This window comes from Drosophila innubila (genome assembly GCF_004354385.1).
Source record: "Drosophila innubila isolate TH190305 chromosome 3L unlocalized genomic scaffold, UK_Dinn_1.0 0_D_3L, whole genome shotgun sequence".
In the NCBI taxonomy this organism is placed as follows: domain Eukaryota; kingdom Metazoa; phylum Arthropoda; class Insecta; order Diptera; family Drosophilidae; genus Drosophila; species Drosophila innubila.
The window spans coordinates 7,932,168-7,958,512 of record NW_022995376.1 but is presented as its reverse complement, the minus strand read 5'-3'; the positions used below and the strand labels follow the sequence as shown (position 1 = coordinate 7,958,512).

Here is a 26,345-nt window from a genome sequence, read left to right as displayed (position 1 = left end):
AAATAAATACAGTAATCGAATGAATTTTGTTGTTTGTTTATTGGAGGATGTCGTTTAATGTGAAAGCAACAATTTTAGCTATGTGCAACTTATCTCCAACAGCAAGCCATTGGAAAACAATTGCGCTGTCTACGATCCAAATTTGAAGTATCGTTGGTCCGCTCGCTCCTGCCCGGACAAATTGCGTTTCATTTGCCAGCACAAGATGCCAAAAGTGAGTGAGGCGAATCGTTATAAGATCTACAATCGTTGGAATGTCACCTATCCCAATTCGCTGGCCAATGAGGTTGTACTGGAGGTCATCGATCGACGTGGCAAGGATCGCAGGTACGCACAGAAAACTAAATAAAAACAAACTACAAGAGACAATCAAAGATTAGTTCCAAATTGAATGGTATAATAAAAAACGCACCTTAGGCAATGGCCTCAGATGCCGGAGGACTGCTGCTAGGCGCCTCTTCCGACTCCCCTTCCTCTTTCGCTTCCTCTGCCTCCTGCTTGGCTGCATCCTCAGCTGCCAGATACTCATCCCATTTAGACAGTCGTTCCTGAGCCTCAGCGGCTGATTCATCGATTCTGTAGAGCAAATTAAAAAGTTGTAGGTCTTCTTTAAATGGGGATTTTTACAATTGTTGCTCACTTGTATTTAGTTTTGCCATCCCAGTGCTCAGCGCTAAGTTGGCGCTGTCCAAAGTAACGACCCTGCATCATTTGTATAACCACATCGGCTTCCTCTGGCGTGGACATGTTCACCTGGGCTATGCCCTCGGGATGCCGCTACAAATAGCATCTTTTTATTAAATCAATTCAGAAAATTGTATCTTTATATTCACTCACATCATAAATAACAACTTTGCGCACTATGCCGCATTTTCCGCACTCCTCGCGCAAATTGTTCTGATACTCCAAGATGAGCTCCACCTCCTTTTCAAACAGCTCCGGCGTAAAGAGATTTTTAATGATGACCGTTTTCTCATTTTTCGAACGTTCTCCGCGCATTTTATCGGGTCGCCAATCAAATAATCTGCAAGTTGTAATGTTTTTTTATTTAATTCATTCGAAAAAATACAGCTAATACTTACTTTTCTTTAATTTTCTGCAACTTTTCCTTGTCCTTCTTCTTGCGCTTGGGTTTCAGCGCCGGATTGTATTCACCACGCATTTGAAACTGCGCGCGCTGCACGCGTATTTTATGACCACGCAGATCATACTCATCGAGTATCTCCAGAGCTAAATTTACGGATTCCACCTGAAAATAACAATATATTAAAGTGGAATTTATTTTGAAAATAATCAATTTTAGATTTTATGATATTTGCAGTTTTTGGGTATAAGCAGTCATAAACATTCACAGTCTCTGAAAGTGAACAAAAAACTTAAAATTTGTAGACAGTAATTTTAACATTAACAGAGTTGACTTAGGAATAACAATGTTTGAAAGATTTACAATTATATAGCCTGCACTCTGAACAGCAGTAGTCTGTTAAAATTACCATGAACAGCGTCACTTTAACAGTGTCTGTTAGCTAGTCAAATGTTTTACATTGTTGAACAGATGTTTGTTAACATTAACAGCGTCACTTTAACAGCCCCTGTTAAGTAACAACTGTTATTAATGTTTGTTATTTGCTTGCAGATATCATCGCCGTGTCAAGGCCGAGGGCAGTGCTGAGGAGATGATTATTCCCGCTCGCAAGCGAGGTCCTGGCAACCGTCGCAATCCACAACGCAATCGCCAGCAGCAGCAGCAACCGTCGCTCCACAACGAGGTCAACTATCCACAGCAGCAGCAGCAACGTCCTCGCAAGCGTCTACGTATGAGCACAACTCCGGCGCCTTCAGCAATGGTCATCAGCAATGAGGTGGCATCCACAGCTGCTGGGCAGCCTGGCACGCCCACGACACAGCAACAGATGACGGCCTACGATCGCAAGTTGGAGCGTCAGCGGATGAGGGAAAGACGCAGGCAACAGAAGAGGCGGGAACGTCAGCAGCGTCAGCGACAGGAAAGAGTCGAACGACGTCGTAAGATGCAAGAGGAGCAACGCAAACGCAAGCAAATGGAGGAACAGCAACGACATCATCAAGAGTTGGAAACACCACAGCAACATGAACCACAAAGCGAACCAGAGGCACTGCGTCAACGGGCGCTAGAGGAACAGCGGAAGCAGGAGCAGGAACTGCGAGAGCAACGAGAGAAGCAGCAGAAGCAACAACGCAAAGAGGCCAAGGAGCGCGAATTGCAACAGTTGAATGAGAAACAGGAGGAGGAGGAGGAGCGTAAACGTGTTGCAGATGATGAAGGAGAGCGACTGCGGCTACAGCGATTGCAGAAGCAGCGGGAACGCGAGGAGGAGGCTCGACGGGAGCGTGAAGAGGAGCTGCGCAAGCTGAAGGAGAAACAGGAGGCCGATGATGAAGGAGAGCGACTGCGGCTACAGCGATTGCAGAAGCAGCGGGAACGCGAGGAGGAGGCTCGACGGGAGCGTGAAGAGCAGCTGCGCAAGCTGAAGGAGAAACAGGAGGAGGCCGATCGACTCTACCATGAGAAACGTTTAGCCGAGGAGCAGCGTCAGCGTGAGGAGCACGAGAAGCGAATGCAGGAGGCCAAGTCGGAGCAGGAGCGTCGGCTGCACGAAGAGCACGAGGCGAAGCGACGGGAGCAGAAGGCCGCACAGGAGCTGCTGGAGGAGCAGGAACGTCAGCGTCAGGAGCAAATCCGTCGCGAGCAGGAGGAGGAAGAGAAACGTCTGCAACTGGAGCGTCTAGAGGAAGCGCGTCGCTTCGAGCAGCGCGAACTCAGTCGCCTCCACGAGGAGAACGCGCGACGTGAGGAGCAGCAGCGTCAACGCGATGCAGAGATTGCCCAACGCAAGGAAGAGGAACGCAAACTGGCCGAAGAGGAGGAGCGAGTGCGTCAGGAGCTGCGGGCGGAGGAAGAGGCGCGCAACCGCCAACTAAAGGAGGAAATGAAGCTAGCCGAAGAGGAGCGCAAACGAAAGGAGGAAGCCGATAAGGCAGCTGCAGCTGCCAAGGTCGCGGCACAAAAGGAGAAGTTCGAGGAGTTCAACAAAATTGAGAATGCCCGTGTGGCTGACAATCTTGAAGAAAAGCGTCGGGCATACGCCGACCGCATCGCCAAGCTGACGCCCGAGGCTCAGAGAAAGTTCGCCGAGATGCGCAAGTTGCGCAAACAGATGCGGGAGAAGGCGATGAAGGCGCAGGAGCAGAAGAAACTCAAGCGGATACAGGAGGCAATTAGGCTCAACGATATGGAGTAAATCACTCTCAAACACTCACACACCCACACACGCACACTAACCAACGCTAATGCACAAGAACAACAACTAACGAAAACATATCGTCAACATTTTTGGGAGTAATTTCTTTATCTTTTTTCTTTGTCTTTTGTTTTATGCTTTCGAAAAAACACGCAAAAGTATTATATACAATAATATTAAAAAAAAAAGTTAAAAAAAAAGAAAGAAAAATAACAGTTACAATTGCAATAGTTGTGCACATTTTTTGCGAAAATATTTGGAAATATTTTCGGTCAAAAATTGAACGAGTTTTATGTCTCTCCACAATGTACAGCTAAACTATTAAATAAATAAATATATTATAAAAAATATGCATTAAACAAAACTATAGGCCTAGCATATAGACACATTCACACACACACACACACACGCGCACATACAGACGCACACCCACAGTGTTTCCTTAATAACCGAAATAGCACTTAGCAAAAGCATTTTAAATAAAATAACAAAAGCGAATAAATAAGGCAAAACATCAACACAATTTTAACAATTAATAAGCACAAACAGAACAACGAGAAAATATATTTTCTCAGCTTATAAAAATTAAAATAAAAATAATATGTTTACTACACTAAAACCCCCCTCGCTTCTCAATTAGAAGAACGCCTCAAAACTCCCTCATCGCCTCTACAAGTTTCTTCTACTGGCCAAGAAGCAGTAAGTTATAAGATAATAATAATATCAAAAATCTTTTTATAACACAACCTATCTATAACAAGCCTAAAAGAAAAGATGTAAAGATGAACAGGCTAAGCGAAACTATTGTACTAACTAATTAGGTTATATATATTTTATATTTTTAATAATTATTGTATGTTTAAATGTAAATTTATTGTATTTTTTAATATGTACCTCAAATGCAAAATGAAACAAAAAAAATCAACAAAACAAAAACATTAAGAAAATCTCCTTTTACGTGTGACATAATTTTTATTTCAATCCTCAACTGTATTTTTGTTTGTGTTAAATAAAATTTAAAAATGAAAAGCAATTTTTTGTAGCCAAGTAAATGCATTTTAAAGAAATATTACCAAGTAAACAACTAACCAATTTTAAAATATACATACATATATCATTATTATATTATAAACTAAACACAGAGATCCAAAATAGTCAGCAGAAGGTGAATATTTATCATTATGAAGCAAATAATACAACACAAATTAAAATATTTAATAAAACAGAACATAAACGCAAATATCTATAATATTAATGCAAGCAGATTTAATTTAGATAAACAAACAAATAAAGTTTTAAACAAAACACTGAGAAAAAAAAAACAAAATGAAAAGTATGCGTTTTTATTTTATGTTGAGTTTTTAAGGAGACAACGAATTTAAACTCAATGAACAAAAAGGATTTAGCTCTTTCCATGAGTATATCTTAATAAACGTTCGATAGGATTCCTTTTTTTATTCCTTTCCTAATTAATCTCGATATTTAATTATATTTAACTCACCTTGATATAATCACACAGTCCATCTCCTTTAATTTGTCCATCCTTTTCGGTATACAATTTCAGTTTGTATTTTTGGGTTTGAGGATCTCGCATGACCAGACCGCACTTGCTCATCAGCTCGGCAAACTCTTCCATGTTGATGTCCAGTGGTAAATTGGAGACATAGACTTTGGTGTTCTGCGTCGGATCCACTTCAAACCATTCTGCAAGGACAAGCATCAAATATGGATTACAATATTCAATGATGTATTAGAGATTCACTTACTGGGCGGTTCTTGTGCTTTTCGCTTGCCAGCAGTTGCCGTTGATGGAACAGCATCCTTGCTGCCCTCAATCGGAGCATTCATGGCCGCCTGTGCCTCGGCTGTCATCCGCTTCAGTTCCTCCTCCTTGCGTTTCTCTTCAGCTGCCTCGCGTTCCGCCTTCTCACGCTCCCCCGCGCTCGTGTTGTCAATGAATCCATAGTTCATCTGATAACGTGCCATAAAATCATCATCAATCTTGGGAAACCAAGCGGATTTGCTGGCATCCCAAAAGAAGACGGCACCATCTTTGTCGGTTTTCGTACGATCGCCGTTCTCATCGACGCCATAGACAACATCCTGGCCAGGAGCTGACTGTGTTTGCTTTGGCAACCACTTTTGCTGCTCCTCATCCCATTTGTAGTGCTCCGTTTCAGTTGTTGTGGGATTGGTCTGCTTGGGTATCCATTGTTGCTTCTCGTGGCACCATTTGTAATGCTCGTTCTCATAGAGATTTCCCGCAGTTGCCGCCTCATCCTCACTGAGAGGTTGCCAGTTGTTTTGCGTGCTGCACCATTTGTATTTTTGCTTTGTGCTGGGATCCGTGTAGATGGCGCCACCATCGGCCGCATAGCTTACATGCTGCTCGTAGTCCGCAAAATCCTGCTGCGAGGCATCACCTTTGACCTGACCCTGGACTGTATCTGTATTTGTATCTGTATCGCCTGCTGTTTGACTGGACAACGATTTATCAGCTTCATTTGCTGCTTCCGCAGACTTTTCTTTGTTTTCACTTTCAGTTTCGGGCTCAGAGGGAGAGTTATCCTTGGACTTTTCCTTGGAAACAGTTTCACTTTCACTTTCGCTGTCTGCTTTCTCCTTCGCTTTGCTTTCAGTTTCCTCGTTCATTGTGGGCTTCTGTAATTATAGCGTTGTGACTTTGTATTCAACGCACAAAAGTAGACTACATTTTAGTTCATTGCGCTTAATTTCCAGCTAATTTCATATTTTTCCTGTATTTCCTGCCCCTCCTCCGCTACACACACCCAATCAAAACGGAGAAATGGCAAAATAAATTGGAAAAACGTGCTCATGACGTTGACATTGTGAAAAGTTCCAGGGAAAATATAGTCGACATTTTTGCACCTTTTGCCTTTGGGTTTTTCTAAACACCCAATGATTACCATCATTCTTAGTGTGGGTCAAGCTGAGGGTTAACCGATAAAATGCAAACGAAATGAAAAGCGCACGAAACTCCAAAAAGAAGTCCACAAAAAGGCGAACAAATCACATTTTTGTGGTTCAAGAAAAGCGGCAAAACAACATCAAGTGAGAAACTCAGCAAAGCGGAACTAAGAGATACTCCTTAAGCTTATTTTGACTACAATACAATAGCTAACAAAACCCAGTAAAAAAAGAACTAGATACACTACTATAAGAAGTTGGGAATATCCTTAAATTATTCAAAACAAATCGTTAAGCTGTATACAACTTGCATATACCCATTAAATAAAATTGAACACCTATTTAATATCCAAATTATATCATTATTTTTCAACAATTATATTCTTAACATTTTAAAAATCTGAAAACTAAATTTAGTAGCTTCATCTTTAAAAATCTAGAAGTTTCAGCTAATTATGCATGAATATGAATTCATTTTATATACATGGAATACACCTTTATTAAAACTGACTTTACGGGGTATAGCAACAGCTTGACAGCTGTTGAAGGTCAGGCAAACAATTCTATTTATTTTTGGGGCTAGCAGCTTAACTTGCCCCAAGATTCATTTCATTTGCCACCTTTAAATCGATTGCTTTGAACCCGCGAAGAATAAGTTCAATCAACCGGCCAAAAGCCGCAATTGGAGACAACTTGACCTGGGTCTTCCAGTTCCCAGTTCCCCATAAAAAAATATCCAATTGATTTGTAAACGACAAATCCTGAGACTTCCTACAGCTGTTCACGTTTTTGGGGTTTACGTCAGCATTAAAGACGTTCAATAGAGTTCAATGTACGCGACGTTAATTAGAATATTTTGATACCTGGTTACGGTTTGGGATATTTCAGTAGAAAAATATTTATAGAGAAGGGCAATCACAAGAGTTCAATCAACTGGGTTGCAAGACAATTATAAAAGATACTTGGGTTTTTATTTTAATATTAAAATTGTCCTTTTTCTCATTATCACTTTGAGCTATCTTTATCAAATTTAAAATGATATATCACAGGATTATAGTGAAAAGAACTGGAGTACTTTCAATTCATTGAACTTTTCTAAATTCCCTAGGAAGGTATCAAGTTTCGACCTCTGAGTTCGAGAGTTCAACGTAACTAGCGACTTTTTGTGCAAATTTGCATTCGCATAAGATTTGCCCTTTTTTGTCGAGGTCCTCTTTGGGGCATTAACTGGCACATTGTCCGACAGTCGGCACACATATCGAACAATGGTGGCATGCAACAATGCAACCATTAAACTGACACCACCTTCGACTCTGGCCATAACTGCCAGCCAGTTTAGCCAGTTGCAGTCCGAGCCAGGCTAAAACACAACAAAGTCGTTTGGACGATACTCATAAATTACACAGACAGGTAGTTCGAGTGTATATAGTCGTTATACTCATACTCGTACTGGCTCTGGGTACTCGTTATATTCATCCTATGTACATTTGTGAGTAGCCTGCGCCTTTGTGTTCTGTGTGCAGACCCAAACAAATTGTGGGCGCCGTCGTCATATGATAAACTACTTAAAGTCCAACTTTTTCCATTGGAAGTAGATCATAAATAGAACCCAGGAGATAACAGGAATTTATAGCAAAGGATATGCGTTGGAATATACAAATATTGTCACAGATCTTATGTCGATAAATATTTGATTATTGGAAAATGATTGTTTAAATAGAAAGCTTGATTTGAATTTGTATTTCTAGTTTGGAAGAAAAAAGAGAATGTTTCTTTTTATAGGTCATACCAGCGAGCAGATTTTTCTATTTTTATAAAACAAATTTATAAAAAAAATTTTGAAAAGTTTTTTAACTGAAAATTTAGAATTAATTTTTATTCAAATTTATCAATTTTCAAATTATTAGCGCATATATCTGTAACTTTCTGATTTAAACAGATAGTTTTTACTAATTAGAATTTTAAATTAAAGACTGAAGTTTGAAAATGTTTTTGGGAACTAAAATAAAAATAATCTTTAATTTAGACTTTAATATTACAATTTCGAATATATGTGCATCTGTTTAAATTAGAGACAGAATCTAATGAACCAAAGTATCGCAAAGGGAATTAATAAAATAAATTTTTAATATTCTTATGTAAAATAATAAACAGCAATTCCGATTGTGGAAATTGAAATGGATATCACAGGTGCTTAACTGGCAATCGAGTGGCATGCAAATTACCCTGACATTTAGGCGGAGGGACAGGTGAAGCGGGGTGAGTGGGGATAAAAGACAACGCACAATAAAATTGCATAAGAATTGAATGTAATTGTTTTCAGATGGCGCAAGAAATCAATTAATTGTCTGCGAAACTGCAAGTGTGAGTTAAGCCAAGTTGTTAAGTCTTAGTTAACTTGGCCAACACTTAAAATTAATCATTTTACGAGTCGACTTCAAGGGCCATAAAAAAACGTACCAAATGCCGTTACTCGACCAGTCTGCATACGAGGCAAACGAATTAATTAGGTTTTAGTGCAGAAATCTACGAAATTCCTAGAGAAACTGGCAAAAAAAAAAAAGGAATTGCGAACTTATTATGCAAATGTCAACAGGTCAGAGGGCGGGACACGCCCCCACCAATTCGACCCACTCACTCGGCAGTCAGTCAGTCAAACAGTCATATATTTTATGTTATTTTTAACATTCGAGCTGAAGATTTGCGCACATTACACACACAAAATGCCATTAATACCGTCAAGTTTGAGGCCATAACCCAAAAAAGAAGAGTGAAAGAGCGAGAGACGGGGTGTTGCATATTGGAATAACTTAACTAAAGCAATGAGTGGGGTAGGGTGACTCACTATCGAGGCCTAAAAACCGAAGTCGACCAGGCGAACAGCACATCAACATTTTCATAGCATATTTATGGGGGCAACTCAGTCAGACTACAAGTGCTAGCCAAAAGGGGAGAAAAAAGGTATAGGTATGTGTTTGTTAGTCCTGGCTAGAACTGGCCAACAATCCGGCTAACTTGACCAGTACGCGCTGAAACGTTCAACTGACCACAAGTGCCCGATTTGGAGTTCGCTTAAAGTTCTAATTCCCGATGATATCACAGAGAATACAATTCGAGCACGCAATTTCGAAATTCGAATGACATTGTTGTGCTTTAACACACACGTATGCACATTATAGAAACGATACAGACATACATATATATGTGTTGCAGTGATAAACATTTTAAATGACTTTGCCGGCAAAATACGCGTATGCAAATGTTAAAACCAAAATCGATAAAGCGAAAGACCAACGAAAGAAATTTAAATAAATACGGCAACTAATAAAAATAATATATATATATATATATATTTATAATAGAGTTGTAAACAATGGATATACCCAGTAGTGGTGCTATATTTACGCTGGGCAAATCCCATTTGGCGGAGAATACACAAAGTTATTTCTACATCAAGAATGATCCGGTCAAACGTTTGATATCCGGACCGCATCAGAGTGCGGTTATATGCGGTAAATGGCTAAGACACAATTGACCCTATTCCAGCTAACTGTCTGGACTGCCTGTCTGTCTGTCTGTCTGTCTGTCCATCAACAGCACACAAAGAGAAATGAACAGGGAGAAAGGGAATTTCCCTTCAAGTAATTTCCTCTTGCATATTTCAATGTGGTCAACACAACTTGCCCCTTGTCTTTTGTGGTGTCTGTGGCACGTTTGAGTTCCTTTTGGCCCCGAACACAGTTCACAGTTTAAATGTTGCATGTTGCCTGCAATTTTCTTCAAATAATAATCACGCAGCGCACTTTCACTTTTATGTTAAGCCAACTTACAAGTGGAATTGAATTGGCCAACACGATCATTACCTGGCCAATTCAATTAGCCAATATTGGCTGTAGATAAAGTACAGCTCTTCACATTACATAAGCAACCAGAAATTGGCTAAGAAATTCGCTTTAAAAATGCTGACCAAGCACTTCAAATCACGGCAAAAATTACCTTTCAAATCAAAATAATCAAAAGCCGTCTAATGAGGTCAGCCAACTGGGGGGTGTTACCAAAATATAGGACACACTCACGAAGCATGTAAAGAAAGTTAAGAGTCAGAAAAGCTAAAAAAACGAAAGCTAAAAACCTGAAACCGAAGCGCGTTCGTAATTGAACCGTCAAGCGTTTCAGGTAAAACAGTTGACGGCACTTTGAACAGTTGCTACAATTTGGGGATTGGCAGTAACACACACACACACACACACCCACACACACATATTTATACACACCTAAACACGCACACAATCAATAAAAGTCACAAGTTGAAGCAACAGTAAAATTGGTTAAAGTTTCATGTTCTTATCAATTACAGAATCTGGACGTCTTTTTGTTTGGGGCGAGAATCATTATGGCCAGCTCGGCATTGGCGGACACGGCAACAAAGCCAACAGCAACAATAGCAATAACAACAATGGAGATATTGTCAGCAAGCCAACTTGCGTTAAATCGCTTAAAACTCTTGGCCTAAAGATAAACGATGCCGCTTTTGGACAAAATTGGGCGGTGATAATGACACGTAAGTAGCAAATAAAGGCAGAAAGAGAGGAAGCAGAAGAAATGGAGAAAGGTAGGAGGCAAATAAATGACGAAGAGAAGAAAAGAAAAAGAAAATAGTGAAAAAACGAAGAAAGAAAAAGAGTAAGACAGAAGCGAGAAAATAAAAAACAAAGGTTTGGAAGCATGAGATAGAGAAAAGTAAGGAAGAAAACGGAAAGAGTAAAAAAGAATGGAGAAAAAGTAAAAAAAAAAAATGGATACGAGGCAAAAACAAAATTGAATAAAATAGAGTTAAGAAGGATGCGAGAAAAGGAGCAAAGGAGCTTAAGAGGTTAGGACAGGAGAAAGGAAGAAAAGCTGGAGGAAAGAAAAAAGGTGTATGTAGCGTTTAAAAAATACTTCTACAAGCAGTTTCAAACTGACTTTTATAACTGACTCAACTTCTTAAGGAATTCAATTTCCATATTAAGCTGCACATTGAATTTTCCTTTGGTATATTTTCCCCGCTTTTCTTTACAGTTTCCAATGAGATTTTCTTTACGGGACGCAACATCTTTCCCGTGGACACGCATGTGGCACAGCATTTCATTGATGCCGTCGTCGAGGAGCAACCGTGTGCGATCATTAGAAAGCCCTTTCGCCTGGAGGAATTCGATGATTATCTCTCAAAGAACGAGGAGACGGACAACTTCATAGCTGTGCAAGCGGGCAACGAGCACTTTGTGGTGTTGACCAGTAAGTAATCCCAAAAAAATTAAAAAAGAATTGCCCACTTAATCGTTTGTTAAACATAGCCAAGGGTCGCTTGATTGGCTGTGGATCGAATGCGGAGCAGCAGCTGGGGGATCTGGAGGTGGACTATGACGGGCATCCTGTGGAGATACTTTTGGATGCTGCAGTGCAGCAATTTGCCTGTGGACCAATGTCAACTCTGGTCTTAACAGCGAGTGGGAATTTGTTTTTGACAGGTCGCCTGAATGAGTTTGTTTTCCCCAAGTTCACGGAACTGCAGAAGAATCTCTCGCAGACGGAGAGAATCATTTTCATGCACATCTCAAAGGCTAGCGAGATCTTCATAGTGACCAATGTGGGCAGCATCTATCGCAGCTTTGAATCGTTGCGAAACAAGAGCTTGGTCTTTCAGCGTTTCTACGATTACGACAGCGAGGAGAATGGTCCCATTTGGAAGCTATTGAAGGGTTTTTCCTTTTACGCCGTGCTCAGCAAGGCGAACAAGTTCTTTACCACCTTCTCGGAGAGTGGCCATCATCTGAAGACCTTTCGCGAGATCTCCAAGTTTAAGAATTTACGTCTGCTCGACATTGCAGTGGGAGAGCAGCATATTCTGGTCCAGGGACTACCCAGATCGTCTACTCTGTCAGCTACAGCTGGAGCCACGGCGGAACCCCACAGCTATATGAGTCGCAGCTTTGTGTTGCAGCCAAAGGATCCCAATGGCAATCCTGAGATGCGCAGCGCCAGCGGCAGAAGTCTAACCAAGCAAAACGCTTTGAAAGAGCCGGAAACAGACACGGAACAAGGATTCAATGCAATGGGAGCAAGTGTAGCAGCTGTGGGTGCAGGCGTGGCCACATTGGAGGCAGTGAAGCACATGTCGAATGAGCAGGGAGATCAACAGGAAGAGGATGAGCAACCGGAAGAAACTAAACCCAAGGAAGAGGAGAACAAAGCAGAGGAGGCAGAACAAGCGTCAAAGGGAGAAGTGATTAATGGCAACGTGGAGCAACCAGAAAGCAACCAAGCAGAGAAGGATCAGGAGCTGCAAGAAGCTTTACATGCTGAAGCCGAAAAAAGTGAAGCAATTCCCCAAGTAGAGAAGGATGAGAAGCAGAAGGAACTGGCATCGGATCAAATGGAGCCCTCTGCACCAATGGAGAGTCCAGCTCGAGAGGTAACAAGCGCAGCTGCAGTGGAATCCATAGCCAAGCTACCAACTCCACCTGCAAGCACGCCTTCACCTCAGAAATCCTCTACAGAATCTTTAAACTCGAGCAAGTTTGCGTACCAGGAAAAATCGCAGTCGTCAAACAGCCAGGAGAAGCAGCTTCGACCACGAACTCCTTATCCGGATAGCAGCAATGCAAGTACTCCCCAGACCATTAAAAGGACGCCCATACGCAACTTCTCCTATGAGGCGGCCATGAATCATGATGAAATCGAACGCACCTCACCCGATCTTGTGGACAGTCTGGATACAGTGGAAGAGAATAGTCTAGCTGAGGGTTTACCGCATACAGACATACAGATATCCACGCCCACACCGCCCACTGAGGAGGATGAGCAACTGGCCGTGGAAATAACCACCACTGAGGATGCAGAGGACAGCACAAAGGTGGTAAATGAGATACGCTTTATCAACAATGGCATCGATGTGACAGCCAAGGTGGAGGAGCAAATGCCGGACACCCCACTGGGTGATTCTGTGGAGGAATTGGAGTCGGAGAGCGAGCAAATGCTGCAGGATCTAGAGCAGCATGTGGACAAAGTGGTAGTCGAGCAAAAGGAAGAGGCTGTGAAGGCCACCGAAGGCGTTGGCACTGCCATCGAATCAAAGCTGCTGGAAACGCGGGATTCCATGCAGTCGGCGATGCGCAAAGCAACCACAGGAGCACGAGATGCCGTTGGAGCAACCGGCGAGCGAATGGCCAACGGAGCACAACGCATGGCGTATGGGGCCAGAGATGCAGTCGATGCGGTGGGAAAGAGCGCACAACGCATGGCCAGCGATGCGAAGCATTCCATGGAGCAGGCGGGCAGCAATGCAGCCAAAGCGGCATCAAATACAAAGGAATCTATGGGCAAGGCCATGGACTCGATGACCAACAAGATATCCAGCGAAGTTGATGGCGTCAAAGAGAACATTTCATCGTTGTTTCAAATCAAGGCTGCCAAGGAAGTGCAGCTCACAACGACGCCCAGTTCGACACCGGAAGAGGCCAGGACAAAGGGTAACAGTGATACAGCTGGCTCCGTCGAGGGAGAGGGCGAGAGAGAGGGAGAGGAAGATGAACGCACCACGGCATCGGTTAACTCAAACCACAATTCTGCAAGCAATGGCAATGGAAATCGATTGGAGGCAGATACCATTAATGCCTACGAGGAGGATCCACTTGATGCGGTGGTGGAGCGTGGCAAGAAGGCCATGCAGGAGGAGTTACGTGCCTTGGAGGAGCAGCGTGCCCAATCCCATGTCCACAACCAAGCAGAAAAGCCTCGAAGGCAGAGCACGGAGAGCAAGGGAATTGTCCAGCAGTTTCTCGATGGCATGCGTCTCTCGTGCCGCAACGAGAAGGCCGTACAAATTGAAGGTAAGTATGGAAACATATTCAACATGCAACAGTTACTCACCTGTAAACGTTTTTAACTCATTGCCGGCAGATGAACCTCCACCGCCGTCGCAGACGTCGCAGCCGCCACACTACAGCAAAAACAAAGTCAACAGCGAGCTGAGCCTACAGAATGGACAAAATGGAGCACAGCAATCGTCGCGAGTGTGCACTATTTTATAAAATATGCACAGAGAACAACATTAAGCGTACACTTTTATATGCAATGTATTTGATTTAAAATAAACATGCAATTTCAATTGAACTGAAATTTCGCATTCGGTGAAGACGTTCGGAACAAGTTCAATTGAACTAATCACTAAGTGAAAGAACGAACTAAGTCCCTGATTGTAGTTCATTTGATTCGAAAATCCAATAATAGTTCGATCAGGAATTCGAACCCCAGTCTGGCTACCTTGTTATTGTTAAATTGATTGTCTGGCAACCTTGAATTCGTTATATTTTGCATCAGCGCTCTGGTCTATCGATGATTTGTAACAACTATCGATTTTATGTAATACTACGTGAATTTGCCAAGTGAATGGCACTAGCTGTGTTGATTTGTTTTAGAGATGAGCAACGCTGACAACCCACGGCGCCGTTTGTGTGCCCTTAATATCTACAAAATTACTTTATTTTCATAATCGTTATCTTTTGCAAAGTTATTGTTACGTTTAAATATCATATTTCTCCTATTAATGCTGTTTAAACTGAATATGATTGTAAAACCTGTCACAGGTTGTACGATACTTGAAGGCACCTGTGACAAGTCGCAGGTAAGCAAATATACCATCACTAAATTGCACCAGTTCAACGGGCCACTTGTACCAGTTCTTTCGCGTCTATTTGGTACGCAAACAGTAAAAGCAAAAAAAAAAACAATTTTTACTATTTTTCTACGTTTTATAAATGAATACAAAACAATAAAAAATGCTTTAAAGCATAGTATCAAATAAATTGATAGCGAAACTTGTGCTTGGTGGGCATTTGCCTGGCCCGCGAAATATCCAATCAGAAAACTGAAAGGCCAGCAAAGGCAGCACAAAATGGAAAGGTAGGTCAAAGAGTGAGCGCGCCCAGCGCACAGAGTGTACATGCCCGACATGAAAAACGCACGTCTGCAGAGTATTAGTGTTATTAAACATGTGAAAAATAGTGAAAATTTCAATTGGCCCATAACCTCAAAAGAGTTTTTGGTTTTCGCTGCTGCTGTTATAATGTGAGAGCTTATGTATGTGTGTGTGTGTGCTCATGTGTTTGTATGCGTGTATTTATCTGTGTGTGTAAATATGAATGTGTGTGTGTGTCCGAGTGGCGCGTTGTGAAGACGTCGACGTCGACTGAAAGTGGTTGTCGCTTGTGGGTGAAGGGGACACTGAAAGGCAGAGGCAGTGACAAGGTGAGAAGCGCGAACGTGAACGACAAGATCAAATGTAGAAAAACTACTTTAAAGTGGATTCTGAAAGAAGAAAAATTGTAATTTAACGATAGCCGCCAAAAATACAGAACCTAAAGGAAGCCCTTGATTAGAGACTAGGATTGGAAGCGAAAGCTTCGAGTAAAATTGATGGAAAAACACATGTAATTCGCGAGAAAGTAACACGCTGTCAGTTCGCCCCAAAACATGTGAATGTGTAAGTCTGCATGCGTATGTGTGTGTGTGTGAGTTCGATTGCGTGTAAATGTGTATGTTTGTATATGAGAGAGTGGGGGAAACGGGTAACGGAGACAACAACAGCAGTATCAGCGCAACAGCAGCAATTGGAACGTGGAACCTGTCGCCGCACGTAAAAACCAGAGCCAAAAATTCAAATTACATGCATTGAGCGCGTTTTCAAATGCATAATCGCCATCAGTTTTTATAATTTATGCTAAACACAGAGCAGAACTTTTGCCACAACAAAAGACTGCCCAGTCGCTTACAAAAATTAAAGTTGCCAGTTTGATGAATAATTTAAATGGAAGTATAATTTCTCAACATTTCGCAGTTAGTTTGGGAATTCCTCACATATTTTTGCATACCAAAAAAACAAAATCGAACAACATGTAAAGATGCCGCCAACTAATTCGCTCTCTCTCACATTCACTCGCTCTCTCCAACTGAAGCTTTGGCGCTCTCTCTTTAGAGTTGAGCAACATTTGGAGTGAGGTGATTGTGTGATCGTGTCACTGTGACTGGATGAATGGTAATGTTTGTTGTGATGCCATTTTGCAGTCACAGTGATTTTAGAAATCACTATACTGCTCATCTCTAATATCGCACTATCTCTCTCTTTGTCTTGCGCAGGCACTGAAAGCTCCAACAACAAGAAGAGCAGCAGCAGCAGCAGAAACCACAACCAGGCCAGCCAGCATGTCGTGGCATTTGTGAGCAGCGCGCCAAAAACTTGTCACGAAGTTTCTTGTTGTATTGACGTACACTCCCGCGCTTAGAGCTCCCTCCATTCACACACACACACTCACACTCTCTCATACACCCGCCCAGTCCAGTTGTCAGTCGTCCAGTCCAGTCCTTAGTGCTTTGGCAGCCGATGATGCATATCAAGAGCCTGCCACACGCACATCAGGCCGCTGCGGCAATGAGCAATTGTGACATTGTCATTGTTGCCGCACAACCGCAAACAACCAGCGCCAACAATAACAACAATGATACGGTCACACAGGCAAGCCATGCCAGCCATGTGGCAGCTGTGGCGCACGCACAGCATCAGCAGCAGCAACAACAACAACAGCAACAGCAGCAACAACAACAGCAGCAGCAGCAACAACAGCAGCAGCAGCAACACAATCAACAGCAACAACAACAGCCGCCCGCGCCCACAGAAATCGCCCTACCCTTTAACATGCATTTGAGTGGAATTTCACCGGAGGCACACAGTGCTGCCCAAGCGGCAGCAATGGCAGCTGCGCAGGCCGCGGCAGCGCAAGCAGCCGCTGCGGATCAACAGCAGCCTTCGTCAGCTCCAGCACAGCTGGCGCATCTGGTGGCCAATGCAACGCATAGTCCGGTTGAATCGCATTACGTGAGCAATGGACACTCTGGTGGTGGTAATAATGATCATTCGGGTGAGGGCAACGGATCGAGCAGCAGCGGCGGAGGGCGGGAGTCGGAGAAACCGTTCCATTGCACTGTGTGCGATAGACGCTTCCGTCAGTTGAGCACACTGACCAACCATGTGAAGATCCATACCGGAGAGAAGCCCTACAAATGCAACGTTTGTGATAAGACGTTCCGTCAATCGTCCACACTGACGAATCATCTGAAAATTCATACTGGCGAAAAGCCATACAATTGCAACTATTGCCCCAAGCATTTCCGTCAGCTGAGCACTTTGGCCAATCATGTGAAGATTCATACGGGTGAGCGTATACATTTAAAATTGAGTACTATGTTCAAAGCTAATCCTAGCCTCCTTTGCAGGTGAAAAGCCGTTCGAGTGCGTCATATGCAAGAAACAATTCCGGCAATCCAGCACGCTCAACAATCACATAAAGATCCATGTCATGGACAAGGTCTACGTTCCTGTCAAGATCAAAACCGAGGAGGACGAGGGGTGACTAGGACGCATGGCGTTGGCGCAGCATCATCATCTCCAGCAACAGCAACATCATCAACAGTCGTCAACGCCATCTCAGCAACAACAGCAACAACAACAGCAACAGCAGCAGCAACAACAGCACCACATCGAACATCAACGGGGAGTTACAATTACAACGCTGCCATCCACAACGACAGTGGCACAACATCAGCAACAGCAGCAGCAGCAACAATCGCATCTGCAGCCTACGCATGGCAATGGCACCTCGCCGCATCATCATCCGCATTTCAATGTGGCCGCTTTGGGTGATTTGTCCAGTGCAATGCAATTGGGCGCTGTAACAGCCGATGGTAATTTTGTGACCATGGGCGGTGTTGTCGTTGGACGCATACAACATCCGAGAAGTGAGCAACTGCAGCAGCTGGGCGTCATCAAAATGGAGTCGCCAACGAATGGCATTGCAGCCGCTGCTCAACGCGATGGATGAGTCGATGGGTTGCTTCTTGAGTATATACTCAAGGAGGCCAACAATGCTGATCCTGATGATCATTTTCATGAGCATAATGTCGCGTATGTGGCGCTGGAGCAGCAGCAGCAACAACAACAACAGCAGCAGCAGCAACAACAGTTTCATCGACGTCGACGACGACAATTTAATAAGAATTAAATTGTATTGTTGGTCAGTTTGTTGTTGTTCCTAATGTTGTTGTTGTTGTCGTTGGTGTATACGCTTACGTTGTTGTTAGTTGTTTAATTGTAGCGAAAACATTGTTGTTGTTGTTGTTAAGGTTTAAATGTGACTAAGAACTTACCAAGACGAATTATCAGGTCTGTAACCGTGGTCACACTTTAGCTCGATCCGTAAGAAAAGCAAATCATATGAAAATTTAACTGATATTGAAATCATTTCATTATCAGGTCAATCTTTTATGTTTAGTAATATCTTATGAAGAGGAAAGCAAAGTTAAAGGCCGATCAGACCTGAATGTATAGCAAAACGCTTCAATAGTAGCTAAAAGATACAAAAAATTATTAAGAGTAAATAACGGTCGCCAACAGCACCTAGCGCTTAAATGGCCTCTTAAAAGAGAATGATCAGACATATAACACAACCACTCAACACATCTAGAGAGTCGTCAATATCCACAACTACAATAACAATAACAATTCCTTACGAGGCAATAGATTTACAACAAGCTCCTACCATTAAACAACACCCCCCCCCCCTGTACCCCTCTTACTAGCTCCTTCTTGATATTCTAAGCGCATAACTCCCAAGTAACTAAATCATTTATAAGGCAAAAAGTCATTGCGTTTAAGTTGAAAGTTTCTAAAAAAAGAAAGTGCAAAAAGATGAGAGAGAAGTGTTTAAAATAATTTGTTATAAACTTAATTTTCAATTTCAAATTGTTCTTTAGCATTTAAAGTTTAAGCGAAATTGTTGTACAATTGTTTAGAGCGAGAATTCTGTTGCATTCTGAGCTGAGACACTTGACATAGTCAACGTTGCCCCTTATGTTTTATAACAATATCATAATAACAACAATTAGAAGGTAAACTAATTAGAAGTGAAGAGGAAGATTTTAAACCAATTTGATAATAATTGTAAATCATTGTAAATGCAGCCATTTTAGTGAGACACACTATTCGATTCGATTGTATATCCCATGGTTCACATTTTACACAAATGTAATTTGTTTTTAAAAAGTAGCCTAATTATTTAAATTTTGTTCTAAGCTGTTCCACCTACCTTCCCTCCTATCTTCCACACACCCACAAACACTACTAAACAAATTTTTAATTATTACCTTAAGTGGCAGCAGAAGAAACCTAATTACGTAGTCTACAGTTACAGATACAGATATAGAGCATACTATAGAAATTAGTTGAGCCTTAGTTTGTAAATTTTTTGGCGGGCACACCCGTGTGAGTTTTGTTAATTTTAATAATTAATTATAATTTTAGTCGTTATAGTTTTATTTTACAAATTGGCACAATTTGAAAAAGAAGCAATTACTAAAAAAATGATGATTATAGCCTTCATTATTTTAATCTTAATATTACTTAGTTACTGGAGTACACACAAACTACGAGTTAAACTAATGCTAATATTAATCTAATAATATTGTGCGATAGAAAGCATCATGCTCTGTACAAAGCCCAACTCCAATTTTGTATGTATAAAGTGACAGACGGAGAAAAAACATAAAAAAAGGAAAATACTATTTTCTAAAAATATAAATATTTGCCTATTTTATTTTGTACGTTTTTGGTTTGTGTTGGTTTTGTCGCCCTCCCCGTTTTGAATATTTTTTAAAGTGCAGAAAGATTTTTGAATTATTGCATAAAGTTCCTATAAACTTTTGATAAACAATTTCAAAGCAACAAATAGAAAACCCACAATTTCAAATGTATACGAGACGATAAATTTAAATGAACGACTCAAGATCGGTGAGAGAAGGACGAATTACATAAAACTAGTACATAAATACATATACATAATATAAATAATAAATGTTGATAAATGTGTAGTGTTAACAAGTGAATACAAATGAAAAAAAAGGAAAACATAATTGTAGTAATTAAATGTAAATGTGCAGCAAGATAAATATTCTAAATCACGCTTAAAAATTGTTTTATAAAAACAAAGATTGCCGCATTACATATTTTCATAGGCAGAAATACAGGGTGCTTTGCTTTGTATAGGCTGAAACGGAACATAAAAGTGTTGAAAATGAATATGGGATTTTTGAGAATCAAATGAGAAGAACTGAGTAGAAGATCCATTAGCTTAATAGTTATTTTCAAAAATTTTAATTTTAGTTACAACAATAATAATTGTTATTTTGTTATAAAGATAATTTAAATAACATCATTCTGCAATTCGATCAAAAATATAAGCCTTTCTTACCACCTGATCCTGATGCTTATTCAGATCTGAATACAAACAGCACCCGCTCCTACCCCTATATATGGTATATGTTTATGTACATTTTAATGAGAATAGGAGTCGTAGTGAGATTAGCTTTTAAGCGTATAATTTAAATAGTTGTGTGTGTACAATTTAAATGTAAAACTGCAAAGAATTTAGACATAAAATGAACAAAGACAAGAAAGCAAACAGGAGAAACTAAGTTAAATAATAATAAAAATAAAATAGAACCGTACAGAGACAGAGCGAAAAGCTTAAAAACAAGATATAAAAAATAAAACGACGCGATAATATTGTATAATTATACACAAAAGCTATATACTTATATATGTATATATATTTACATACATATATGTATGTGCAGTAGATGTATTTATATGTAAATGTGTATGTAATTGCGTACTTAGTTACAAGCATAAATATTATATATATTTGCAAAGAAAATGAAAAGCCACGAGACATACAAAAAATACAAAAGAATGAAAAAAATCAACCAAATAATTAGTAATCTATTTGTAGTTTTCAAATAACTGTTACCAAGAAATCGATAATTTGGTAATTTCTCCGCTCAGATTTGGGTATTCGATATCAATTAAATGATTGCGACAGCCAACAGCTGCTACGTTTCGATATCGATGTCTTTTCCATCTCTAATAGGTGGCCCCACGTCCTCTTTTAACTTTTCATTAGCGAATATTGCAAAAAAGTAAATAAACTATCATGTTTCGTCTGCAACAATCTCAACCTGACCCTGCGGAGGAGCAGAAGCGAGTGGCATCTGAGGTGCGATTCAACTTCATCATGTTTGGTGTCCTTGTCGCAGCTATTCGCGTGGGTATGTAAAAAACGTGCGCAGCTTATGTAAAAATATAGGTGTTCATATTGAATTCGACCTTTCTTATAATATATAGCGCCCATTGTTCTGCAACAGCTGAAAAACGCGCAGCTTTAATCCAAGCTCTAATGGAACTATAAGGAGGCCGACACAAATGCAGCACGGATAAAAAAATAAAAGATGCATTTATTCCAGCACAATTTCAATATGCTGCTTTTCGATTAGTTTAATTAATGTAAGCTAAAAAAAAAAGGCATTCATGTTAACAATGCACACCTTCTAGTGCTTTTAGATGTAAATATTGAATTAAAACACACTTGAAACCTTAAAAAAATGATTTAATATCTGATTTAGCTGCCTTATAAACTTGTGAATAGTCATGTAGCAACCAAAAGCGGGTTGGCAGCCTTGGCTTTCGTAATTAAGCCCATTTCATATTTTGATCAACTTGCAAAATGGATTTATTTTTTTAAATTTTGTATTAAATATAGAATTTTAAAAATGTATGTTTCGCACACAAGATAAAATTTGCGTGCTCGGCCATTTATATCTCAAAACGGTCTATCGATATCCCAATATTAATTACAACGCTTTACAACACAGTGCTAACGTCAACAAGAGCAACTGAACGAAAAAAAGTAAAACAACAAACACTGTATAAACAGTTGGCAGCTAAATAGCAGACGTATACAACAGAGTGGCCAAAAGGCAGAATGAAAACGTAATAACATTATCGCCCTGTTACCGACTCAGGTGAACGCCGAAGCAATCCATTAAGCTACGTATGTAGATAACGTACGAGACAAAGAGAAAAAAATAAAAACAACATCGTAGTCTAACATATGGCATGGCCACACAACATCAATAAATTTCTAGATAACGGCACAGCGTAAAATACACTTTTGGCTATTGAATTGTACATGTCTACTACAATTGTAATAATTGTATCTTGTTTTGCCTGCTTGGGTGTAAATGAATGTTCTTTAGATAATGGTTGCCCCTAAATATGAACGTCTCAACACCGGCGACGTCGATGTCGGCGTTGGCAGCGACGCCTATGGCGATGACAACAACTCTGAGGAAGTTGAACTGAAGCTAGAATTCACACATAATAATTTAAGTCAAGAGCGTCGACAACTGCCGACGCATGCGAACTTTAAATACGCCAAGAAGAGCAGCAGCGGTGACAGCGACAACGGCAAAGGGAACGGGAACGGAAACGCCACGTCTGCAACAAACGACGGAATGTCACGGCATTCGGATGCGCGTTTCATGCAGATGGCCATTTCCACTCTGGTCACTGTGCTGCTGTATTTAACGCTGTCCATTGCACTTACTTTCTATCAAACGGACATCATTCGAGATCTGCCCATTCCCCTGACCATTGTCACGTATCATTTGATCTTGAAATTCCTGCTCGCTGCCTGCATACGGAACGTGTACAAGATGCGGATGGGCAAGTCGCGGGTTCAGCTGGATTGGCGGGTGGCTGTGCGTAAAATGGCGCCAACTGGCATTGCCAGCGGCATTGACATTGGCTTCTCCAATTGGGGCCTTTTACTGGTGCCCATTTCGTTGTATACCATGACGAAATCATCGACCATTGTTTTTATACTGATCTTTGCCATACTGTTGGGATTGGAGCGCAGAGTAAGTGCTATAACTATGAATATATAGAGAAATAACATACTTATAGTTTATTTATGCTTTCACAGAGCTGGTCGCTGTTTCTCATTGTAGGATTGATTGGTCTTGGCCTATTTATGTTCACCTACAAGTCGACAAGCTTTAATGCACTGGGATTCGTCTTCATACTCATTGCATCGCTGAGCAGTGGCATTCGCTGGAGTTTTGCCCAGTTCATAATGCAGAAATCAAAGCTGGGTCTGCATAATCCCATTGATATGATCTTTCACATGCAGCCCTGGATGATTGCAGCCCTCTTGCCGCTGGTACTGATCATTGAAGGTATGTTCCAATTATCTAAAGAGCTATTGTTCTCAGTTAAATGCTTTATTCTGTTGCTTTGTCAGGTTCTAAACTGCATCAGGGCATGGTGGATCTGCATAAACTATCCGAGGAGGACATCATTTGGAATATTGCCAAGGTTACACTTGGCGCTCTTATCGCCTTCCTCATGGAGGTCACCGAATTTCTGGTGCTATGCAAAACATCCAGTCTATCGCTATCCATAGCGGGCATCTTTAAGGATATCTGCCAACTGGCCTTGGCTGTGGCGTACAAAGGTGATCAGCTGACTCCCATCAACCTGGTCGGACTGGGCGTTTGTCTGGCCGGCATCTGCTGTCACTTGTGGCACAAATACTCGAGCATTTCGCAGCTAAACAAGCAACAGCTGGCATTGCAGCTGGACAACGATGGCGAGGACATGTCCGCTGAGTATGAGTTCAACAAAGGCAGTGCCATTGTCGGTGTCCATGGCAATGCGGCGGGATCACGGGCACACACACTCAGTGTGCCGCTCCTGGAGCAAACCGACTCTGAGGAGGATTCGGCCAACGATTCAATGAATAAACAAAGTGCATCCGATGTCATTTTCGATGTGCTCAAGCGACGCGACATGCAGCGATGAGTTGACCAAGTTCACCAAATTGACCAATGACGGCTCATTAGGAGAAACAGCCAGTCCAATGTGTGATTGTGTGTTTAATAGATGGTCAACGATGATCAGCACCATCTTTGGCACTCTTGTAAATGTTGTACATTCTAAAACTCTTTACTTAGCGCAGCAATTAATCTACTACATTCTTATTATATGTGTAATTTAATTATTATCTCAACGTGAGTCTGCTTAGCGCATCTATCTACTATATATATACACCATACTATATTATACTATACTTACATTCCCTTGCAGATCATATACTACGTGTGTTTGTATATATCTATTCCAAATTGTCAGACTTGCCATAAGCAAATTAGTTTCTCCGCAATTGTTATTAATTTAAATGTGTTGCCATAAGAACAAATGTTCGGGTTCTTCAACCAAATTGAAAAGACATTAAGTTAACATCTTAACTTTAAATATATCTGCGAGGGTATTTCAAATTCGGTGCGCCGAAAAATGCTACAATTTGTTGCCTTTAAAAGTCTTACATTCTTCCGAGTGATTTTTATTAGATTTGTTCTAAGATTACTTTATCAAATAGTATATGGTTTTTAGTTGGTTTTTTAGTTGTTATTAACATTGTTGATTGGACACATGTGCAAATTATTTTCATAGAAATTTAATTTAGTTCTTATCAGAAACTGGCTGAAATTATTTCCAACTTTAATTATATATTTTAGTTATTATACATACGTAACTCTTAAAACCCAATGAACTGGCAGCAAAACACACTTTGTATTTATACTTTAAGCAAAATGCAAATCATTTTTAGGACTCTATTAAAAATTTTGAATTTCAGGGCTCTAAATAAAAGTGTAAGTGTATTTAAAATTGAAATTTTGACTTTAATATAATATCTTGTAGTCGTTAAGTTTGTCAAAGTAATTTCTACAATGTAAGAAACTTATAATTACTATGGAGAATGGCATTAGATACACCCAGAAGTCTAGTGAAGTATTTTGATACAATTTTAATTTTCGAGTTTCAGTTTCTTGTTATGTTTTTAACTCTTTTCAATAATGTTGCGCGTTAAATGGGTTATAATGTGTCTCTTTTTAGTTTTGGTGATAATCAGCTTGTTAACGTGGATTCGAGTTAATCCAACATTAAGTATTTCCAGTGACGAGAAGAACTTTATTAACGCACTAAACAATATATTAATACCACGAAGTCTCGATAGCAAGGGTCATGCCAAGGTGTGCGATTTCCTTGAAGAGGAATTGGAAAAACTCGGATTTAAAGCAATTCTCGATGAATCTGATGAACCCTATCCTCTAGCTAATGTCATTGGAATTACAAATCCAAGTGCTAAGCGATTTCTATTGCTGAGCTGTCATTACGATTCGAAGTACTTGGAGTCTACCAATATCTTTGTTAGTGCCACCGATGCAGGTGTTTCCTGTGCCATTCTCCTAAACATGGCCAAGACTCTGACTTCTTTACCTGACTTGGACCTTTTCCAACGCGATGATATTGGTTTAGTGGTGTGTAATCTGTTGGGATTTTCCGAATTTGATCGGACAGAAATAACATTTATTGCTTCCCTTTCGAGCAGCTGGCCTTTTTTGACGCTCATGATTCTACAAATGGCATGAATGATGGTTTCATACCCTTGTACGGATCGCGTAACTTTATACAAAACGAGATTATATCATTAAAAAGAATCGTAAGACAAATATATATATATGTATGTATATTAAACATATTTTCCAAGATTTGTCTACACCAATCCATAGAATGCTGTCATTACTTTGAACTTGATTGGCGCTCCAAATCAGATCTACATGAGCAAATACGAGAAAACATTTATATTTCACGAGCACATGGCAGACGTTGAGATAAAGCTGAAGGAATCGGGACAGCTTCACAAATGCCATCAGCTGTTCTATAAGCTAAAGGATCATGATAGTGACTTTGATGACGATCATTATTCGTTTCTTGAGGCGGGTTCGTATTTAAAATAACTGCCTCTTTTTCAAATTGCATGATAACTCTTTATTTAAATAGGTGTTCCAGTTATGCATGTTGTACCACATACTTATCCAGAAGTTTGGCACCAAGAAGAGGATAATTTTGAGAATTTGCATTGGCCGAGTGTTCATAATATGAACGCAATCATGACTCGATTTGTTTACGACTATTTTCGATACTATTTCGAATATACCGATGACAGTGATTAGAAACTACGTCAATGGTAAACATGAAAGTATCGATGATTTTAAAATTGTGCGATCGATAAGGCATGTTATAATTTTAAAATAAAGTTAATTAATTTTTTGTGAAGTTTTTATTTTGTTTAATTAATTTATTTA

General features: G+C 40.5%; 7 protein-coding genes across 8 annotated transcripts in view; 6 read left to right on the top strand and 1 right to left on the bottom strand.

Moving 5' to 3' along the window:
- Nucleotides 1–4,499, top strand: part of LOC117788935 (trichohyalin) — a 56,535-nt gene extending 52,036 nt beyond the window's left edge. The window contains exons 6-7 of the mRNA XM_034627883.1: nt 79–327; nt 1,637–4,499. Coding sequence (XP_034483774.1) covers nt 79–327; nt 1,637–3,281 — 1,894 coding nt within the window. The 3' untranslated portion in view covers nt 3,282–4,499. The remainder of the gene's footprint in view (nt 1–78; nt 328–1,636) is intronic.
- Nucleotides 18–14,292, bottom strand: LOC117788940 (HIV Tat-specific factor 1). 2 transcript variants are annotated; one of them, XM_034627891.1, is made up of 8 exons: nt 14,121–14,292; nt 5,048–5,962; nt 4,783–4,985; nt 1,083–1,249; nt 838–1,024; nt 641–777; nt 413–576; nt 18–356 (listed from the first exon to the last, which is right to left on the bottom strand). In XM_034627891.1, exons 2-7 carry the CDS (start codon nt 5,931–5,933, stop codon nt 414–416), a joined length of 1,743 nt encoding a protein of 580 aa, XP_034483782.1. In that variant the 5' UTR covers nt 5,934–5,962; nt 14,121–14,292; the 3' UTR covers nt 18–356; nt 413. The 2 variants fall into 2 exon arrangements, with proteins under 2 accessions (XP_034483782.1, XP_034483783.1); XM_034627892.1 differs by having other exon boundaries at nt 5,048–5,988; nt 14,121–14,238.
- On the top strand, nt 9,583–14,363 carry LOC117786967 (X-linked retinitis pigmentosa GTPase regulator). Its single transcript, XM_034625399.1, has 5 exons — nt 9,583–9,721; nt 10,567–10,770; nt 11,271–11,486; nt 11,546–14,080; nt 14,151–14,363. The coding sequence occupies exons 1-5, from the start codon at nt 9,583–9,585 to the stop codon at nt 14,279–14,281; spliced, it is 3,225 nt and encodes a 1,074-aa protein (XP_034481290.1). The 3' UTR covers nt 14,282–14,363.
- A 535-nt stretch (nt 14,364–14,898) lies between these two features.
- LOC117788950 (adult enhancer factor 1) lies at nt 14,899–19,843 on the top strand. Its single transcript, XM_034627906.1, is given in 3 exon segments — nt 14,899–15,152; nt 16,386–17,458; nt 17,520–19,843. Coding segments are annotated over 2 exon segments (1,434 nt in total). The 5' UTR covers nt 14,899–15,152; nt 16,386–16,629; the 3' UTR covers nt 18,125–19,843.
- A 1,354-nt stretch (nt 19,844–21,197) lies between these two features.
- LOC117788976 lies at nt 21,198–21,610 on the top strand. Its single transcript, XM_034627937.1, has 2 exons — nt 21,198–21,404; nt 21,481–21,610. Exons 1-2 carry the CDS (start codon nt 21,290–21,292, stop codon nt 21,519–21,521), a joined length of 156 nt encoding a protein of 51 aa, XP_034483828.1. The 5' UTR covers nt 21,198–21,289; the 3' UTR covers nt 21,522–21,610.
- Nucleotides 21,611–21,958: 348 nt separating this feature from the next.
- LOC117788947 (solute carrier family 35 member C2) lies at nt 21,959–24,870 on the top strand. Its single transcript, XM_034627903.1, has 3 exons — nt 21,959–23,054; nt 23,120–23,372; nt 23,438–24,870. The coding sequence occupies exons 1-3, from the start codon at nt 22,395–22,397 to the stop codon at nt 23,995–23,997; spliced, it is 1,473 nt and encodes a 490-aa protein (XP_034483794.1). The 5' UTR covers nt 21,959–22,394; the 3' UTR covers nt 23,998–24,870.
- Nucleotides 24,871–25,057: 187 nt separating this feature from the next.
- On the top strand, nt 25,058–26,316 carry LOC117788959 (glutaminyl-peptide cyclotransferase-like). The gene is made up of 4 exons (XM_034627918.1): nt 25,058–25,517; nt 25,589–25,699; nt 25,770–25,980; nt 26,041–26,316. The coding sequence occupies exons 1-4, from the start codon at nt 25,077–25,079 to the stop codon at nt 26,211–26,213; spliced, it is 936 nt and encodes a 311-aa protein (XP_034483809.1). The 5' UTR covers nt 25,058–25,076; the 3' UTR covers nt 26,214–26,316.
- The last annotated feature ends 29 nt before the right edge of the window (nt 26,317–26,345 follow it).

Coding starts and splice junctions, on each gene's coding strand:
- LOC117788940 (XM_034627891.1), bottom strand. CDS start 5,933: ATGAACGAGGAAACTGAAAGCAAAGCGAAGGAGAAAGCAGACAGCGAA. Junction 4,986..5,047: donor AAAAGCACAAGAACCGCCCA/GTAAGTGAATCT, acceptor TTGTCCTTGCAG/AATGGTTTGAAGTGGATCCG. Junction 778..837: donor GCAAAGTTGTTATTTATGAT/GTGAGTGAATAT, acceptor TGCTATTTGTAG/CGGCATCCCGAGGGCATAGC.
- LOC117786967 (XM_034625399.1), top strand. CDS start 9,583: ATGGATATACCCAGTAGTGGTGCTATATTTACGCTGGGCAAATCCCAT. Junction 9,722..10,566: donor TCAGAGTGCGGTTATATGCG/GTAAATGGCTAA, acceptor TATCAATTACAG/AATCTGGACGTCTTTTTGTT. Junction 14,081..14,150: donor GAAGGCCGTACAAATTGAAG/GTAAGTATGGAA, acceptor CATTGCCGGCAG/ATGAACCTCCACCGCCGTCG.
- LOC117788976 (XM_034627937.1), top strand. CDS start 21,290: ATGTTTCGTCTGCAACAATCTCAACCTGACCCTGCGGAGGAGCAGAAG. Junction 21,405..21,480: donor TGTCGCAGCTATTCGCGTGG/GTATGTAAAAAA, acceptor TATAATATATAG/CGCCCATTGTTCTGCAACAG.
- LOC117788947 (XM_034627903.1), top strand. CDS start 22,395: ATGGTTGCCCCTAAATATGAACGTCTCAACACCGGCGACGTCGATGTC. Junction 23,055..23,119: donor TGTTGGGATTGGAGCGCAGA/GTAAGTGCTATA, acceptor ATGCTTTCACAG/AGCTGGTCGCTGTTTCTCAT. Junction 23,373..23,437: donor GCTGGTACTGATCATTGAAG/GTATGTTCCAAT, acceptor TTGCTTTGTCAG/GTTCTAAACTGCATCAGGGC.
- LOC117788959 (XM_034627918.1), top strand. CDS start 25,077: ATGTGTCTCTTTTTAGTTTTGGTGATAATCAGCTTGTTAACGTGGATT. Junction 25,518..25,588: donor GCGATGATATTGGTTTAGTG/GTGTGTAATCTG, acceptor CCTTTCGAGCAG/CTGGCCTTTTTTGACGCTCA. Junction 25,981..26,040: donor TTATTCGTTTCTTGAGGCGG/GTTCGTATTTAA, acceptor TTATTTAAATAG/GTGTTCCAGTTATGCATGTT.